We start from the raw sequence: 21,637 nt of genomic DNA, 5'->3' as shown, positions 1-21,637 counted from the left end.
TTTTAGAATTGTGGACCATATTAAATAAATAAAACTAATTTGATTCTCAAGAGATAGCAACAGGAATTTTAATAATCGGTGATACAAAATATTCAAAAATAAACTCCGGGCAGCCGTGCGTGTTAAGAGTTTAGCTCGACGTCTATAACGTACTAGAATCGAGAGCCTAAAATATTAATATCAAATATATATATATGTATATATATATATATATATATATATATATATATATATATTTGTATATATATATATATATATATATATATATATATATATATATATATATATTTGTATATATATATATATATATATATATATATATATATATATATATATTATAAATATATATATATATATATATATATATATATATATATATATATTTTAAAGTCTCCTTTTACCAACTATGGGTTGGGCCTATAGTTTAACGTCGTCTCCGAACCACAGTCCCCAGCATCAAGCCTACCGACTGGCGAGTGACCAACTTTCGAAATCACCCCAGAAGACATCCGGTCTTACTCAACCTGGTTACTGGCGTGACTGGGATCATTTTCCTTGTCGGATTTTACATTTTTGCCTAGAACATTCACAAATTTTAAACAATCACAAACACAAATTTACGACCATGCCCTAACAGGATTTGAACACGGGACTATCGCAACAGTAGTAGGAGTCCCATCGCCTTTACCACTGCACCACCAAGCCAGCTGGTAGATTATTTGTCATTTCTGTTGTACGTATATCAACAACGGACGAGTAATTTTTAAAATCAAAGATTGGCAACGTTATACCGCAAAATGCCGGCAGGAATATTGAATCGGAAGACAAATCCTTATATTTTATTTTTGAAACGATGTTTAAACGAAATACGGAGTGGTAAAAACGTAATTAAACGATGTTGTTTAATTTGAAACAGTATTATTTAAGATTTTATGTTATTTTCGGCTACGTATTATTGAAATTATTAAAGATTTATGACAAGTTTGGATAAAAAACGATTACAAATATATGGTCACGTAAAGTTTTATTTTAAATTTTTTGCAGAGAAAACAAATTAAAATCTGTCCGCTTTATCGGAAAGTAGCTGGAGAAAACTCAACACAGATGAAAATGTCATCCCAATATCTAGTATGTCAATCTATATATTTTTCCATCTTCTAATGTATGAATACAATTTCTGAAATAAGATGCGGGAAACCCTTGAATTATGACTACATGATTGTTTTTACCTCATATTTCTATGAATATTGCTTTCCACGCATGAATATATAATGAGATAAGCAAAAAGCAGAATTTTAAAATTATCTTTCACCTGATTCTCAAACAAAATTTCGAGGCATCTCCACTCTATCGCTGGTTTGGTGCAACTGCTCGTCTATCCAGCTCTTGTAGTTTATGTTTGTTCTTGTAAATGTAAAGGTCGCTATGCGCAACAGTGGAAAATCCGACAAGAAATAACTATCCCAGTCACGCCAGTAACCACGCTATATAAGACCGGATGACTATTGCGGTTTTCGCAAAGTTGGTCACTGGCCGGCCGGTAGACTTAGTGTTGAAAACCGTGGTTCGGAGCCTACGTTATGCAACTGCTTACTGGTCCAATCCAGACAAACCTACATTGGTAAAAAATAGCTTCTAAAATATAACAAAAAAAGGCCCCACTAATATCTGTAAGTTTCGGTAGCTGATTTTGCCGAAATAACGGATGTCCACTTCTGTCTGCTTAAAATTATTTTATCGGTTTTTCTGGAAATGATGTTTTATCTAGACGGCAATATTAATTATGTTAGAACGACTAAAATAGAGAAAAAATATATTAAATTGCTAATTCTTTATTATTTGTTGTCTGAAATAGCATTTAATTAATATAAATAAAATAATGAAACAAAAATAATAAACATATAGGATGTCATTAATATCTACTAAATATTTAAGGGCTTACACTAGACTTAATTACACACTCATAATAGTTGTGAGGGTTTTGTTATTATGTCTACATTAAACTCTTCTCTACACCATCTAGGAAATAGAGTTTGAGATGCTTTTTTATGTGGTGAGGTCTCCTAACGGCCTAATGCATATTGTTAACTACTTTTAATAATTTGGTTTTAATAATATCAATATATATACAAATTTAAAATAACTTCTTCATTTCCTCCGAACATATAAGTTAGAAAAGCAATGAATAATGAAATAATGTATTTTCTTTTAGGCATATTTACCTTTTCGCTATATTTACAACGCTAGAAAAAGCGTTGTTATATTTCCATATTTTTCGTTTCCTTGCCAAGTTATTTTCGATATCCACGGTATATTATCAATGGAATGGATTTGGGTTGAGATTCAAGGATATTCTACATATATAGTCTACTTAGATATTGTATTATTCCTCTATATTTATTCCGTCATTTACTATCTGTGCTGATTTGTCTCATTTTCTGATTTTCTCACTGCACAATCACTTATTATATAATTTTCATCAGAGTTAGTCTTCATGCATCTTAACATGATTGTTTTTATCTTATATTTCTATGAATATTGCTTTCCACGCATGAATATATAACGAGATAAGCAAAAAGCAGAATTTTAAAATTATCTTTCACCAGATTCTCAAACAAAATTTCGAGGCATCTCCACTCTATCGCTGGTTTGATGCAACTGCTCATCGATCCAGCTCTTGTAGTTTATGTTTGTTCTTGTAAATGTAAAGGTCGTTATGCGCAACACTGGAAAATCCGACAAGAAATAACTATCCCAGTCACGCCAGTAACCACGCTGTATAAGCCCGGATGACTATTGCGGTGGTCGCAAAGTTGGCTACTGGCCGGTCGGTAGAATTAGTGCTGAAAACCGTGGTTCGGAGCCTACGCTATGCAACTGCTTACTGGTCCAACTCAGATAAACCTACATTGGTAAAAAAGAGCTTCTAAAATATAACAAAAAAAGACCCCACTAATATCTGCAAGTTTCGGTAGCTGATTTTGCCGAAATAACGGATGCCCACTTCTGCCTGCTTAAAATTATTTTATCGGGTTTTTTGGAAATGATGTTTTATCTAGACGGCAATATTAATTATATTAGAATGACTAAAATAGAGAAAAAATATATTAAATTGCTAATTCTTTATTATTTGTTGTTTGAAATGGTATTTAATTAATATAAATAAAATAATCAAACAAATATAATAAACATATAGGATGTCATTAATATCTACTAAATATTTAAGGGCTTACACTAGACTTAATTACACACTCATAATAGTTGTGAGGGTTTTGTTATTATATCTACATTAAACTCTTCTCTACACCACCTAGGAAATAGAGTTTGAGATGCTTTTTTATATGGTGATGTCTCCTAAGGGCTTAATGCATTTAATTAACTACTTTTTATAATTTGGTCTAAATAATATCAATATATATATAAATTTAAAATAATTTCAAAATTATTCATTTCCTCCGAACATGTAAGTTAGAAAAGCAATGAATAATGAAATAATGTATTGTCTTTTAGGCATATTTACCTTTTCGCTTTTAACTAGTGAAAGCGTTGTTATATTTCCATATTTTTCGTTTCCTTGCCAAGTCATTTTCGATATCCACGATATATTATCAACGTAATAGTCTTGGGTTGAGATTCAAGGATATTCTATATATATATATATATAGTCCACATAGATATTATATTATTTCTCTATATTTATTCCATCTTTTACTACTCTAAGAAATTAAGAAACCTCAATGCTCACAAATCCTCCAGGCAACTTTTAATATTTTCTCATATATAATCTAAATATTCAGTTTCGCTAGCTTCTTATGACATCACCATGTTTTCGAAAAGTTGACTGTCTATGATTTTTAACGACATCTAATAGACGAGAATTTAAATCCCTTCACCCATCCATTAAATTACTTCCCATTTAAGCCGAAACACGCCAACTTTCCAAGTCCCACAATTAAGACTAAACCGCCTCGGCCGTATTATTGTTGCTCTTTGTACTTCTTCAGGCCCATCTCGATCCTTTATGAAATACATTTACACCACTTTAGAATCCTTTTGTGCATTCCGCGGTTCTTGTTAGAATACTTAACCAGTTTGTTCGCGAAACCTCCCTCATTAGGCGGGAGTTGATGCGACTTTTCCAAAACGAGTTGTCACAAACGAAGGCGATTAAAAACGACTTTAAAAGATTTCTATATCATATTCAAATGTTTGAATATGTTTAATTACTAGATTATTCAATAACTTCACGTTATATCAAACATTCATTATATGGAATTAAAAATTCGACTATATTATGCGATAGCATACTTATAAGGATTCTAAAAATTGATCTCTACGCTAAATATTAACCAACACTACCTCCTTCACTATTTCCGTACTTCTTCTTTCTTGCATGTAGCATCGATATAAAAGACTATTGTTGATGTTACTTGAAACGGTACGTTATTGAGTTTGTTACATGGGCACCAGTAGACATCTCTAATAAAATTTTTGTTCGGTTTTAGCAGCTCGTAATAGAGTACATCTTGCTGATCATACCACATGCACAGCAAGCCTATATGGTCGCGAGTATTTCACTTTGAGGTCGATGTGAATAGCCCCCAGGGCTAATCTGTTAATCTTTGCTCTTAGAATTATCATAGTGATCGACTTTTCATCGCCAGTCACAAGATGCTACAGAAAACTTTTCTTTTTTTTTCTGGCAAATAATGGAACTGTGATGTTGAAACGGCTCGAAATGATCATATTCAGTTAATTTGTGTAGTAGACATTTTCCCTCTTTTTATAATTTCCCGCCTATATGTAAATATCTGGAAAAATTTGATATCTCGACGTCTGAAGATTATTTGGAAGTGGTCAAATCATCACTTCTAAACCGCTGAAATCACAAGCGATAATTGGAATATGACAAAACAGCATCAACATAAGTTTATAAAAATACTTAATGAGCTTCAGCAGCAGATTTCTTCATACAAAAATTTGAACTAACTTTGGGCGTTCCATAATTTAGAATCTGTATGTAATGAAAAACTCATTAGAATTATATCGAAAACTATTATTTTACGTAAGGATATTTGGAACTTAATCATTTTTTTTTTTTTCGTAAACCTGAGTAGTCGTTAAATTATAGTATCATTATAGGGTATTATTGCCTGGGGACTTATTTGGCACAGATTAAGTGAGTGAGATTTCACATCATAACAAATAAAAGCAAAAAAAGATTGTTTATCAGAAAAAATAATTGGCTTAGCCCAATTGTTAGTTTCGTTTACTAACGCTTGTAACTACATTACTTAACATCCTTACCACCACGACCGGTCCCAACATACTACTAAAGCCACTCCTGCTTATATTTATTTCAATGCCGAATGTTCGTCTTTATACCTTACCCTAAGATTTTATCCAACATATACGAATTTAATTTAGAATAAAGTCGTTAGTGCTATACCTTATCACATATGCGTCATATTAAGAAAGACGTGAAATCATATTATTATTTCCGCACATGAACATTCAACTATATCCGAAAATATTTGAAAAATCATTTAAAAAGTGATTTAATCGGTCAAATAAAAAATTGGCAATTAGTCAATTGGCAAAATTATTTTTTTTTACTCAACATAATTACCTTCCGACCCTCCAACTTTTCGATACTATTATTTTAGTACGATTTATCCCTTGATTCAAAGTAGGCCCCAGTTTCGGCGATCACCTCTTCATTCGAAGAAAATTTCTTCTCAACAAGTATTCTTTTGAGATCTGAGAACAGGAAATAATCGGCGGAGGACAGATCTGGAGAATACGGTAGATGGGGAAGCAATTCGAAGCTTAATTCATGGACTTTTGACACGGTCTAATATCTTGGGGAAGCACCACTTTCTTTTTCTTCAAATGCGCTGTTTTTCCGCGATTTCATCCTTCAAACGGTCCAATAATGCTATATAATAGTCGTTGTTGATGGTCCTTCCTTTTTCAAGGTAGTCAATGAAAATTGTTCCATGCGCATCCCAAAATACAGACGCCATAACTTTGCCAGCCGTCTGTTGCGTTTTCCCACGGTTTGGAGCCGGTTCATCGTGTGAAGTCCACTCGGATGACTATCGATTGGACTTCGGAGTGAAATGACGGAGCCATGTTTCACCCATTGTCACATATCGACGCAAAAACTCGGGTTAGTTATGCTTGATCATCTTGAAACACTGCTCCGAATCATCAACTCGTCGTTGTTTTTGGTCAAAAGTGAGCTCGTGCGGCACCAACTTTGCCACAGAGCTTTCTCATACCCAAATATTCATGAACACGTTCGTACACGTTTATTTGATATCTTTATCTTTAAATTGTCTGCTATTTCATTCGGTTTCAATTTACGGTCATTCAAAATAATTTTGTGGATTTTTTTTATGTTTTCTTCGTTAAAAACCTCTTTTGGGCGTCCGCTACGTTCACCGTCTTAAGTGCTCATTTCACCACGTCTAAACTTAGTATACCAATACTTGATGATTGATTTTCCTGGGGCAGTGTCCAAACTCTCGGCATGAAGCCAAGTTTTTGCTTCAGCTGTATTTTTTTCCCTTTAGGAAGCAATATTTTATCAACGAGCGAAATTCCTGTTTATCTATTTTTTTCACAATAACAAAAGTTGCTTCTCTCAAAATGCCATAATTCGCAAACTAATGATACGACAGCTGTCAAGTTTATACGGAAGGCGAGGATATTGCTAAATAAAAACGCATGCATTTAATTCTAGTAGAGCCATCTGTGTCAGGCCGGGGACGTTTCAATTGACCTGTTACATTATATTTGTTATGAACATTAATTCTTGTAGGTTGTTTTAATTATATAACAAATATATTGTATGAAATAATTTTTGTGCTATGTTTGCAATGAGAAAGAAAGACCCTGTAACTTTTGAATAGCAATGAACTCGAATAACAAACAAACTGAAATCTTATATAGTTGTGGAGTGAAGTGTACTAAATAGGTGAAACACGGAAAAGTGCTACAAATTTGACGTCATTTTATTTTATTAGAGATTATGGGTTTCCTTAGATAAACACCTCATTTTAAATTACTGTATAGATAAACATAAATTAATGGGTAACGACTAGTAATAATTTATTAGAAGTAAAAATTACATTATAAAAAGAGTTGATCAGATTATCGGAAGCTACTCTGGGATGTTTTTTTTGTAATGTAACTTTGTTATTGATTACTGAACAAGAATGAATATACACTGGAATGATATCTTATCAATAGATAAGCTTACTACAGATAAAGTTTAATTGGTACAAAGAAGGCTATAAAATATAATTTTAAAAGTATATTGTATATAAAGATGCCTTTATAATAATTAGAGTAACCAAAGTATGTAATAGCACTTTTTTGCTAAAGAGTATTTTTAAAATAAGAAAATATTTTTCGATAAAAAATGTTAAATTTACAACGAAACTTTACACAGACCTAAACCTCCAAGTACCCAGGCTGAAATCGGGAATGTTTTTTAAAAAGTTTTTTATTTATAATGCCCGAATGAGGCATACATTCTGAAGCACTATCCTAGAAAAAATATCTTCAGACAGAAAGTTTTTCTGTTTAAAATGAGCTCTCTTACATTTCGCAAACAAGCTGAAAATATTCAAACGAAACCGTTTCTCTTTGGAGCAAGTTCATTCGCTATTATTATGCCGTTTTTGTGGTTAAACCCTATTTTATTATTTTCCTTTATATAACCGAAAAACATTGTTTGTAGCGAAATGGAAAATATAAAGCTGAATCATATAAAATGAATAAAAATCAATGCTGTTGCTTGAAATAAATAGTATAATTGTAAAAATCATTAAAAACAACATCATTCATGAAAGGATATATTTTAATAATATTTTTAATTAATTAAACTGCAGAGAAATTAAACCATATACATATTTTAGTGATAATAATAATAATCATAAGTGATTTTTTTTCAAAATAGGTTTGATTTTCTTAATTATAATTTTAAGTTTTTCAATAGACGACTTACCATTTTATTTCATCCAGCCGTGTATTGATATAATTTCAATTAAGCAGTTCTCAAGCAGTCATGTAAACAGTTTTATATTTTGATATATTTCTGACAAGAAACTTACAAACTCATTCTCCTACTCGTTCATTCATTTATTTCCCTAGAATGCGAGGGCGGTTTACATATGATGGAGACAAACGCCGTAGATGTCAAGCATGTTTGTTTTGAAGGTCGTGGCTTCAGTATGTGATAGCTGGATCCCTTATGAACAGTGTGACATAATTTTCATCGGGAGCGCACTTTTCACGCGCGAGCTACGACCATGAGGGAACGTCAAATGCCGACCGCCGTAGCGCAGCGTCATTCGTTTTTTAGTGTGGGAGGGCGTTAAAAAGACGGAATTTTTTCTACGTTTGCGAAATCAGTTCGGTAGTGAGTGGCTAAGTAGGACTGCTGCGTTTCAGTGGGCCAAATCATTCAAGGATGGCCGCGAAACCGTTGACCGAGACAACATTCGCCGCGTAGAACAATTCGTTTTGGCGGACCGTAGGATGAGCGTTCCAGACATTTCTGCTGAACTCGACATCAGTATTAATAGTTTAGAGTCTATCATCCAGGAACACATTTAATTCAATATCGCAAAATAGCGGTGCGATGGATTCCTAAACTGTTGAACTTCGAGTAAAAATTTAGGTGACTGAATGTTTGTCGCCGCTTGCTGACGCGATACAAGGCGGAGGGGTACGGTTTTTAACGCAAATCTCCACTATAGACGAGACATGGGTACACTATTACACTCCCGAAAGCAAGATATCTTCTAAAGTGTAAAGGAAGAAGGAGGAAGGGACACCAGTCAAAGCGAAGACAACCAGGTCCGCGGGTAAGGTTCTGTGTACGGTGCCCTTGGACCGGCGGTGCGTGCTGTACGTCGATTTTCTCTGCACCCAACGAGCCTAATATAATGCTGAATACTACTATAACCTTCTGAAAACACACGTAAAACTCCCTTATCGCTCGAAGCGGAGGATCATTCCAGCACGAAGTGCGATTCTTCTCCAGGATAACGCGTGCCATAATACCGCTCGTCTCACGCTCGATACAATATGGGATTTAAGGTGGGAGGTACTGGAACACCCCCCCCCCCTTCAGTTCGGATTTGCCACCTTGCGATTATCACATGTTTGGACCACCGAAAGAAGCCCTCGGAGGTCAAAAATTCAACACCGACGACGAGGTAGAGGAGTTCGTGCGCACATGGCTGTCCGAGTTGCACAAAGAATTCTTTGATACCGGCATCAAAAAACTTAGAAATAAATATAGAAAAAATACCTGGAAAAACCGTAAATTTTTGTAAACTTTTTCAATAGTAAATAAACAGAGTATTTGTCTCGATCATATTTGAACCACCCTCGTATTATTAAAATAGTGAAAAACTATACGTTTTTTGAAAAATTGGGAATAAACTAGATTAATCCAAAATATCCGTTTTATGGTTAAAACGTGTTTTATTGGTTTCCTTTATACAACCGAAAAATATTGTTTGTGACGAGATAGAAAATATAAATCCAAAAATAAATAAAAATCAATGTAATTCCTTTGTAAACCTTCCATTTAGTTTCTACTACGATCAAAAAATAACGAAACTTAATTCATCAATTATTTCTTTACAACGTTATTCAAGAATGTTTTTCATATAACAATATGTCTAAATAATTAACCCACAGCCATATATATAAGCACCTTATATTCATATTTAATTCATTTAATAATAATAATCAAACAGAAAAAATGTAGTTTCATCAAAGTAATTTTGATTATTTATTTTTTTCAATAAACGGCTTGGTATTTATTCCTGTAAATATTCAATTAAGCAGTTATTTGGGCAATTTCTTCAGAGAAATTTAATTATTCGAGTCACGTTTAGTACATCGTGTAGCTAAAATTTTGTTTCACCCAAAGTCATACATTTGACGGTAAATTGGGAATAGACGAAAATATAATTCAAAATATTTAGTTACTTATTACAGTATATTAAAATTTATTTAATATTGCGTAAAAAACTTTATTTCTGTTTGTTCCATTAATAAATATATTTAATAATAGCAGGATTGTATATTATTTGAATTAAATTATTTTTCTAAAATGCAAAACAAAATGTACGCTTTTACATTCAGTTTAATACTTTTTAGTTAATTTTAGTTAACTTTTAAGTTATGTTTTATTTATGACCAAAATATCTAGTTTTAACCAGAAAGTTGTATAAACAAAAAAACCATATGAAATATTGCTTAATTATTCAAGTAAAACCATTTTCATTAATTTATAAAACATTATTATTTAAACATTTTTATTCCTTGATTCTGTTATAATAAATATTACATCTAAATATTTAAAAATAATAGGAATTTTAGTAAATAGCCCGATTCGTTTAATTTTTATTGAATTTAGCAAGTTGATTTTGTTGGTTTTTAGAGTCTCCTTTTGACCAATTAGAGTATATCTGGACTGGACCTACTGCTTCAAGTGGGCTCCGAACCATGGTCCTTGGAATTAAGCCTATCGACTGGCGAGTGGTCCAACTTTCACAGATAATATCCGGTCATACCCAGCGTGGCATGGTTACTGGCGTAACTGAGATAATTTTCATCGTCTGATTTTAAACTCTTACTATTTGGATTAAAAAATATACATTTAGAGTCATGCCTCAGCAGGATTCGAAGCCGCAACGGTAGAACGAGAGTCCGGTCGCTTTGACCACTGCGCACCCAAGCCGGCAAATGGCTTTCGTGTTTTTTTTTTGTTAGTGGCTACATTCCTGTGAGCAGTCAAAACAGCATACCTGTTAAACTTTTTACACAGCAAAACCATTTGGTTATATTCTTACCCATCTAATAAAAAAGTGTGAACTGCTACTAAGAACAATTTGTAGGAAGTGAAATCTATAAATCCAATATAAATACATATACATCCATAAGACCATAAATATCTTAAATAAACTATTTCCAAACGGAAAATATAAATTCGATATCGAGAGCACAGTATAATTTATGTTTTGCTGTCAAATTATAAATGAAAAGCAAATACGGAACATGCATCCCATTTTCATTGTTCTATTTTCTGCATGAACTGAAGTCAAAGTTAATCAAGTCGGCGACCGAAACCCGTTTCCGTATCCAATTAATCGACGTCCCCTATGTGCCAGCACTCCATTCAAATATCGCTCCTCTCTGGTTTGTTTCAGTTGAGTAAGAGCACGCCCAACGAAGTGGTATTGAGGAATGTTCAACCGGAAGTGACCGGCAAATACAAATGCGAAGTGTCCTCTGACGCTCCCAACTTCTACACCAAGATGATGGCTGGCTTCATGTATGTTATTGGTAAGTAGATTTTATTCATTAGTATGGCCAGCTAATAATTACCAAACGGATTAATTTAGAAATTGAAACTTTTGAAATAGATGTAATTTTATGTTTTATATTATTTATTATGATATTGCCTATTTCCTTAAAATAAACCAAATGACTTTTTGGGTTCACTAAGTGATTAGCATAGTTTTACCATGAAACAGTTCAATTGAAAAGTCCCCGGCCTGATACATAGATGGCCTACTATAATTAAATCCACATGTTTATTAGTTAGCCCTAACCGTCAAAAGATGCCTGTATAAATTTGACAGCTGTCGGATCATTCGTTTGTGAATTATAACACATTTTATACATTTTGAGTGAAGCAACTTTTGTTATTGTGAAAAAAAATTGATAAAAAGGAATTTCGCGTCTTGTAAAAATATTTCTTTCTGAAGAGAGAAGAAGTTTCCGAACACTGCACCAGGAAAATCAACCATCAAAGATTGGTATGCCAAATTTAGACGTGATGAAATGAGCACCGAAAACCGTGAACGCCTAAAAGACGTTGTTACCGACGAAAGCATTAAAAACAATTAACAAAATTTTTTGAGTGACCGTAAATTCAAATTGAATGAAATGGCAGACATTTTGAAGATATCAACTGATCGTGTATATCATATCAGTCGCGAATATTTGGGTATGAGAAAGCTGTGTGCAAAGGGTGCCGCGCGAGCTCACTTTTGACCAAAAAACCAGGACGAGTTGATGATTCGGAGCAGTGTTTGAAGATCATAAAACATGGCTCCATCATTTCACAACAACAGTCGGTTGGCAAGGTTACGGTGACTCTATTTCGGGATGGGCAAGGAATAATTTTCATTGATTACCTTGCAAAAAGAAAGGACCATCAACAGAGACTATTACATAGCGTTATTGGACCGTTTGAAGGACGAATTCGCCGAAAAACAGCCGCATTTGAAGAAAAAGAAAATTCTGCTTCACCAAGACGGTGCGCCGTGTCACAAGTCAGTGAAACTATAGCAAAATTCCATGAATTGGGCTTCGAATTGCTTCCTCATCCACCCTATTCTCCAGATCTGGGCGACTATTGCCTTATCTCAGATCTCAAAAGAATGCGCGCTGAGAAGAAATTTTCGTCGAATGAAGAGGTGATCGACGAAACTGAGGCCTACTTTGAAGCAAAGAATAAATCGTACTACAAAAATGGTATCAAAAAGTTGGAGGGTCGCTATAATCAGTGTATCACCCTTGAAGGGAATTATGTTGAACAAAAAAAATAATTTTGCGAAAAAATGTGTTTTACTAGGGTAGGCCGTAAACTTTTCAATTGACCTGTTAATTTACCAGCTGTATCCGACTAGATGTTACCATTCTCCATTCTGGTTGAATGGAAACATAAAGAACCGCTAATTCTTTCCTAATGTGATAATTCCATAATTTTTGTGAGTATATATTCCCATGTCTATGCACTTGTTAATATAATCTGCACTATATCATGTACATATACTAGCGAATTTGATAACAAATCTTTGTTTAGATCAAAATCTCACTATAAACGTCTTTTAACATTACTTTGGGTACATATCTGCCAATCATTTAGTATTTTTCGTTATAAATTCTAAACCAATGCTCATGTATATTCTGAACTACTTATATATCTTTCAAACTCTACAATACTATTTTCTACAGTTATCATGTATTAATTATATAATCATCAAATATCAAGTTTAAGTTATATAATCAAGTTTGTCTCCTCTTATCACTCATTCATCATAAAAACGTTTTATTTGGTCCCTCTCACTATCAGAATCACAAGTGAGTTACCAAATTGTTAATTTCTAATCTATGGAATTGTGAACAAGGGCACAATTCCACCATATCTGAATTTCTTCTTCTGCCTATCTGATAGAATCCTTCCAAACCGAGGATATTATTTTAGAGAATACTTCTTTCTACAGAGTATCTTTTTCAGGCTTGCTTCTAAAAAAGAGCAAATTACTCAAAAACTAAAATAAATAAAAATTAAAATAAATCAATGCCTGTTTCTATCATGAACAATAATATATATTCAATAAATTATTAAAAAATATTATGACTAACAAAAACTAATAAAACGTTATTTTAACTTTTATCCTTGTCCATGAACTTCTTGTTGTCGTTATACTCTTTATTATCGTTTATCCAAGAGTGGTCGAATGTTAATACCCATGTCTAGTTTAGATGCTTTAGAAATATGTTTTTGACTGGTATTCTTTTAAAAGCAATGCTTTATAGTTCTATTAGTCCTTTTCGTAGATTATATTTACACCATTTAAATCCTATGTTTAGTAACAGTGTATGAAGTTATGAGTTACATCTCCCAAAGAGTTTCATATCCCTAATCTTCTTATGGATGCTTTCCAGACTAACAATTTCCTCTGAAATAATTATGTAACTAAAAAACTACTCAAAGTTCTTATATATTTCATAACTTTGACTTCGACTACTGCTAACACGAAGGTAATCTTCATTTATCATCCGTATTGTATTGTCTCTGTTTGTATTCACCTCTCTTAGTGCTTGTAATAATATTAAGTGCAGTTGCAAAAGGATAAAAACACTGTCCAATAAAGCTGTAACAACTTAATATTTAATGATATCAATACTCACCACCCTAACGCAATTTATTAACAATCATGGCGGTCTCATTATGTGGCTTTTGTTCGAAGTAGCTGATTAGAGCCGCGATCAATTGCAGACTCTAACTATTTTATATTGCCAATTGTTCAGATGCAGGAACACGGTTATGAAATGCTGAAAAAACGATAATTTGAAAGAAACACATAGATGATTTTCATGATGGTTGCTGCTAAACCGACATAGTTCCTTCAGCTGGGTGTCGTCAGGTTGCCAGAAATACATCATTTTGTCTTAAATAAATATATCATAAATCTGATAAGTACCTAACATTTAGCAATAATATAAGTTGGATTGACACTCGGAGAAGTTTTTTTTTGTTCAGTCAGATTTATTTTTGTACAGATTTTATTCCAGTAACAGTGATTTACTTTAACCTTGAGGGTAGGTTTTCTTTCAAAAGATTGTAAGTGTTGCTGTCAGCTAGTAGATTGTCCCATTTTTGGATGAGATGCTTGTCCAGTACGACCATTAACTCTGCTCTAATAGCTGGTATTTCATCAACCATTTGCCTATATACAAATGTTATTTTAAATTAGTATTTTAATATCATTGATTGAGTTTTTTACATTTAAGCTACTGCTGAGATCAAAATAATATAATAAGAGGTAACAATTGTAATTTTGCTTTGTGTTATTAATGTTTTTCAGTAAAAAATATTATTCTAATGTTATATAATAAAAATGTAAAGTTATTCAACTTAAAATGTTCGACATTACAACACAGTTATTTCCATTATCTTTTCATATAACATTATAACAATTTTAAAATAAATCAAAATCAGTTCATAATAGGTAATAAATAAAACAACATAAACATACACAACATATTTCATATATTCTATATCATTCTAGATATTATCCTATAAGAGTCACAGGTATATTAAAAAATTTTTCCAAAATCTTTGTTATAAAATACAGCAACTTTTGAAATAGACGAATTAAAATACCTTCGGTTTCTATAGCCATCAAAGTAACTATTACCATTAATAAAATGACCTTACTAAAATGTACTCCACCCATAATCTGAAACAAACAAAAAAAAATTATATATTTGTATATATGTATATATGTATATATATATATATGTATATATGTATATATGTATATATGTATATATGTATATATGTATATATGTATATATGTATATATGTATATATGTATATATGTATATATGTATATATGTATATATGTATATATGTATATATGTATATATGTATATATGTATATATGTATATATGTATATATGTATATATGTATATATGTATATATGTATATATGTATATATGTATATATGTATATATGTATATATGTATATATGTATATATGTAGATTTGTTTAATGAATTCCCCCAAAATAATTTATAACACGTTAACTTAGGAAGTGAGGAATCGATTGTCACAGCTAGTGTATCATATTACTCCTTGTAATTACAAGCAAATTGCGTCCGACTAACATATTAATTGGTAACAGCATAACATTAGTTAGTTTTCAAAAGATGTAAGGTCCGCCAGTAACACCATCCTAAAACATAAACCAAGTCTTTCCAGGATTTTAAGATATTTTACAATACTGTATGTTTAATGAACTCAAAACCAGATTTTATTTGATTTTAGTTGAGAAAAGTTTGTTCAAAATATTAATTAACTCCCAATATGATCTCTCGGCTCTTGTAGATAATTTCTCATATTTTATCGTATCGTTTGTTAGAATAAAATTATTAGTTCCTTAGGCTTTGAGAGAAGATTTCGTATGGACTTAAAAAATTAACATGCTCTACATAAATAGTAAAATTTAAAGTACAAAATTTTGTACATTTATTAATTTTAGGCAAAGCAAATATGTTATTATTTATACAACTAACTATTATAAAGTACAGAAATTGGAAGCTCATTTATTTAAAGAATATATAGTCCAAATGCAAGCCTTACTTATGGATCTTCAAATAAACAAGAGCACTAGTTCCTTGTACCAACGTAAAACCTTATTCCCGTCAATTAGACTTTTCTGATGCTTGTCATTCGGATTCATGGCTTGGGTGACCATATTTTGCTTAAATACGTGTCTATTAAGATAAATATCGTTGATAAAATATGTTGAAAATCGCATCATTATACAGTTTACAAAGTCAAATTCCTGACTGGTACCCTGGAATTTTAATTTTTGCATGAATATAATTTTGTAGGAACGCAACTTTAAAGCATTTGCACGTTTCTTATGTGAAAAGTTTATTAAAGGAAGACTGGTTAACAGTTCTTGTACCTCCTCATGCTCTTGCACACTTACATTTTGATTATTTCTAGTATTGTACTGACCTGTAAATATTTTTGACAAATACTGTGGCTCACCACTTAAGTGAAAAATCTAATCTCTCTATGGCTCCTATTACTTTGTAACATATTCTGAACAATTATAAACTTTACTTTGAGATACTTTGTGAAAACTAAATCTCATAAATCTTAATTAAAATAACAGAGCTGAAATTTTGAATAGCAATAAATTAGTGTTAATAAAATGTCTTTCCTTGTATTTCTTATAACGCTTTGCAAAGCACGTTATCATTGTTGCTGTTGGTAGTGCAAGAACCGCATTAGAAGCAAAATAAAAACCTTTAAAATCATATCGCACTCACAGGCATATTGTTTATATATAGTTTAGTTCTTGACGAGAAGTTATTCACAAAGGACAATGCACAAAAACAATAAAAAATAAGCCAACAGAAATATACCTTTTTTTCGGAAAAAGAAAATAAATGAAATTAGAACGGAATTGTCACTTCATAACTGACCGATAATGGCCAAATAAATAACCAGAAGGTAAAGGAAGGTGAAATTTTACAGAAATTTACATACATATTACCATATATATGTCATATTTTATCATATAGTGCATGTAATTACTGTATAATGCATTTGCTCGTCTAACAGCTCAAAAATTATGGAGAAATATTAGTTAACACACGAAATATTTATTATTCGAAACCCTCTACAACGATCGAATCCATAAACTAAGCGATTATTAGCTTAAGCGTATTGAAATTGGGGAATACTATAATTAAAAACAATTACGAATTCTTTCATTTCTGTTAACGGAAATATCTCTTTCTTTTCGACGAACTTGTCTAATATAGATCTTAATCTGTTATTTAAATCGCTATTGTAGAAAACCTGAAATAAATGAAAAACATACTTCCATCTTCAACTATTTTTCTTCATTCTGTAACAGAGTTGAAATAGAAAAGTCCCCGGCCTACCATAGTAAAACACATATTTTTGCCATAATTATTTTTTTTATTCAACATAATTCCCTTCAGGGGTGATACACTAATTATAGCGGCCCTCCAATTTTTTCTTCAAATGCAGCCATTTTTCGGCTATATCGTCCTTCAAATGGTCCAATAACGCTATGTAATAGTCGCTGTCCTCTTTTCTCAAGGTAGTTAGTGAAAATTATTCCATGCGTATCCCAAAATACAGACGTCATAACCTTGCCAGCCGACTGTATCATTTTTTCACGCATTGCAGCGGGTTCTTTATGTACTTTATGACACTTGGATGACTGTCGATTGGACTTCGGAGTTAAATGACGGAACCATGTTTCATCCATTGTCACATATCGGTGCAAATACTCGGGCTTATTATTAAAATCATCTTTAAACACTGCTGCGAATCATCAACCCGTCGTTAATTTTTGTCAAAAGTCAGCTCGGGAGGCACCTTCTTTGAACAGAGCTTTCTCATACCCAAATATTCCTGAATGATATGATGTACACGTTCAGTTGATATCTTTAGAGTGGCTGCTATTCCATTCAATTATAATTTATGGTTATTCAAAATAATTTTGTGTATTTTTTAATGTTTTCGTCGATAACAACCTCTTTTGGCTTTCCACGCCGTTCACCATCTTCTGTACTTATTTCACCACGTCTAGGCTTAGCATACCAATACTTGATGGTTGATATTCCTGGGGCAGTGTCCGCAAACTCGGCATCAAGCCAAGTTTTTGCTTCAAATGTATTTTTTCCTTTCAAAAGCAATATTTTATCAACAAGTGAATTTCCTTTTTATCCTTTTTTTTTAATAAAAGTTGCTTAAAATGCTCAACATGCTATAATTCACAAACTAATGATCCGATAGCTTTTTAACATTTTTAACATTTATCAAGTTATTCAGAGTATACAGACGCCAGTCGTGAAATCAAAATTATATTTTCGAGATACATTACTTTTCTTATTAAGAAATCTGCTGCCAAAGTTGTTGTCAATTCCGATTGCTGGTTTAAGTTTCAACCTTTTAAAAGTGTCGATTTTGATCTTAATTATAAATAATCGCTGATATGACCAAAAGGTTCGCAGTCAATGAATTGCAACAATTATTTGATGAGGTTTCTCCTACAATTTTCGCATTGTAGTCAAAACATTTACAATGCGTCATATCTCTGTCTAACTGAAAATGCTTGAAGCGTTTCAACATTATTATTGTAGCTGAAGACGATGAAGCGGAGGAGGTATTGGATTATTTCAGGAGAGTTATGACTCCACATGGGCATCGACACCGAAAATCTTGATATACTATGGTGGAATCGGCAAGGTGTAATATTTAACGAGTTGTTAAAATGGAATAAAACTATTACTAGATGTAGCTGCCGACGTTATATGAATCATTTAAACAACTTATTGTAATAAAGAAAAACATAAAAAAAACAGCTGAATGTATCAGAGGCAAAGTCATCCTCTTGAGTAACAATATTCGGTCACATATTGTAAAAATGATGAACGATACATGTTTAGATCGATCAACATCACACTTTCGACTCGGTATCACCATATTGCCAGAAAAATGGAGAGTTTTATTAAATGATGCAAAATTATATAATTAATTATATCAGTTTTTGTCAGTAAAGAGCTCTTTAAATTGAAAACATGATCACAATACAGGCAAGCAACTAATACTTTTTTTGGACAAATTTTATTCAAGCAACCAAATAATTTACAACCTAATAAATTTAAAAACGACCAACTGTCCTATAAATTTAAATGGTCTAATTTCTATACGTAAAACCTTTGTAGTCTTAATTTTTATAATGCTTCTGATTGTCGCTCATCAAAACTTTAACGTGTAACTATAATCTACTATAACAGCAATAATGCGAGCATTTGCAGGTATTTCAGCAGTTTATAACGCCAAAAATAGACACACCTATATTAACATAGTATCATAAAGTTTTGATATTAGCCCTTGGGTAAGTTCCGACCCGACGCTCATCCCTTATACGAGACAATATTTGACAATTTACGAGGAAACACGAACGGTGAACTTCTTTTGTCCCGCTGCTCTCAACCCGACTATAGCTCGTATATTACCGCAAGATTAGAAAACGTTCTAAACTTTACCTGACAAAACGAAACGGTAAACTCGACAGTAGCAAATTCAGTTTCGTGTGCAGGTATACACACAGACACATACAGGTAAGGTTTCAACTAACAGAAAAGTTTACCGCGCGCTTTATTATTAATATACCGTAATTAGTTGCGTCTAGTTAGTATACCGATTATCAGTAGTGACGCTCTAACTTTAAATGGACCTGCGAGATATCGGAAACAATTAACCGAAAGCTGACTCATTATGATAAAATTGCTGCTACTGCGTAACAATATTTATAGCTTAAACTTTATAAATGAAAATGTGAATGTTTATTTGTACAAGGTTGCAAAACTCTAACAATTTAACACCCACTGCAATGAAATGTTTATATCACTGGACTGGTAAAAATACGTTCTTTTCTTCAGCTTCATAAACCAAATTATACATCACAAATTGTATACTTCCAAAGATATTCCAACGCCGCCATGTTTTCATTAAAAAAAATCAAACAGCTAACCATGAATTCGAATTTAAGGCGGTAACCTTTCTTCTCACACAATCTACTATGGAAAATAAATATTTAGATAAGCGCTATGGTGTTGTAGCCTACCCTTCTTCATCAATTATTTGTGGATGATAATGGGGCTAATGGGAGGGTATAACATCTCAAGTCCCCAGCCTGACACATAGATGGCGCCACTAGAATTACATCCATATATTTTTTAGTTAGTCCTAAACATCAAAAGATGCCTGACAAATAGATGGCGCTACTAGAATTAAATCCATATGTTTTTTACTTAGCCCTAACCCTCAAAAGATGCATCTATAAATTTGACAGCTGTCGCATCATTAGTTTGTGAATTATAGCATTTTAAGTGAAGCAACTTTTATTATTGTAAGAAAATGGATAAAAAGGAATTTCGCGTGTTGATGAAATATTGCTTTTTGAAGGGAAAAAAATACAGTTTACCAAAAACTCGGCTTGATGCCGAATTTCCGGATACTGCCCCAGGAAAATCAACCATCACTGATTGGTATGCTAAGTTTAGACGTGGTGAAATCAGCACCGAAGTCGGCGAACGCAGTGGATGACAAGAGAGGTTGTTGCCGACGAAAACATTTAAAAAATCCACAAAATGATTTTGAATGACCGTAAATTGAAATTTAATGAAATAGCAGTCACTCTAAAGATATCAACTGAATGTGGCAGGTGCCGCGCGAGCTCACTTTTAACCAATACCAACGACGAGTAGAAAATTCAGGGCAGTATTTGAAGATGATTAAGCGTAACAAACAGGAATTTTTGCGTTGATATGTGACAATGGATGAAACATGGCTATCATTTCATTCCAAAGTCCAATCGACAGTCGTCCGAGTGGACTGCACACGATGAACCCGCTCCAAAGCGCGGGAAAACGCAACAGTCGGCTGGCAAGTTTATGGCGTCTGTTCTTTGGGATGTGCATGGAATAATTTTCATTGACTACCTTGAAAAAGGAATGACAATCAACAGGGTAATTGGACCGTTTCAATGACAAAATCCCCGAAAAACGGCTGCATTTGAAGAAAAAGGAACCTCACCAAGACAATGCACCGTGTCACAAGTCAACGATGAAAACGATGGCAAAAATCCTTAAATTGAGCTTCGAATTGTTTCCTCATCCACCGTATTCTCCAGATCTGGCCCCCAGCGACTATTTCCTGTTCTCAGATCTCAAAGGAATGCTCGCTGGGAAGAAATTTTCGTCGAATGAAGAGGTAATCGCCGAAACTTAGGCCTATTTTGAAGCAAAGGACAAATCGTACTACAAAAATGGCATCGAACATTTGGAGGGTTGCTATAATCAGTGTACCATCCTTGAAGGGAATTATGCTGAATAAAAAAAATGATTTTGCCAAAAAAATGTGTTTTACTATGATGAGCCGGGGGCTTTTCAATTGATCTGTTACATGTTACATAGGAGGGGAAACTCCAGAATGCTAGAGAAGTATTTGATGATGGAACATTTGTTGCTTAACACTAGAAATTAAGGCAATATAAAAGGATATTACCCAAAAATAACAATGTAAGTTAATAATGCAGATCCCTATAAAATGGATGAAGATGCTATGAACAGACAAAATTATATATTTCTCAAAGATTAAAAGAACTATTCAACTTTTCAACATCGATATAACCGGGAAATATTCATTTGATAGTATTTACAAGCTGATCGTCTGTCAGTTAAAACG

The 21,637-nt window shown here is 32.8% G+C and overlaps 1 protein-coding gene and 1 long non-coding RNA gene across 2 annotated transcripts in view; one reads left to right on the top strand and one right to left on the bottom strand.

The window, feature by feature from the left end:
* LOC143190579 (muscle M-line assembly protein unc-89-like) overlaps positions 1 to 21,637 on the top strand; it is a 564,424-nt gene that overhangs the window by 318,176 nt on the left and 224,611 nt on the right. Inside the window, exon 3 of the mRNA XM_076394969.1 lies at positions 11,241 to 11,376. Within this exon, the coding sequence (XP_076251084.1) occupies positions 11,241 to 11,376 (136 nt within the window). The remainder of the gene's footprint in view (positions 1 to 11,240; positions 11,377 to 21,637) is intronic.
* LOC143191799 (uncharacterized) lies at positions 14,862 to 19,562 on the bottom strand. Its single transcript, XR_013004625.1, has 2 exons — positions 19,435 to 19,562; positions 14,862 to 15,068 (listed from the first exon to the last, which is right to left on the bottom strand). It is a non-coding gene; the product is annotated as an uncharacterized LOC143191799 (long non-coding RNA).

Source organism: Rhynchophorus ferrugineus, unplaced genomic scaffold (genome assembly GCF_030347505.1).
Source record: "Rhynchophorus ferrugineus isolate W39M unplaced genomic scaffold, kcgeb_rfMv2 rfM2, whole genome shotgun sequence".
In the NCBI taxonomy this organism is placed as follows: domain Eukaryota; kingdom Metazoa; phylum Arthropoda; class Insecta; order Coleoptera; family Curculionidae; genus Rhynchophorus; species Rhynchophorus ferrugineus.
This window is presented reverse-complemented; position numbering and strand designations above follow the sequence as displayed.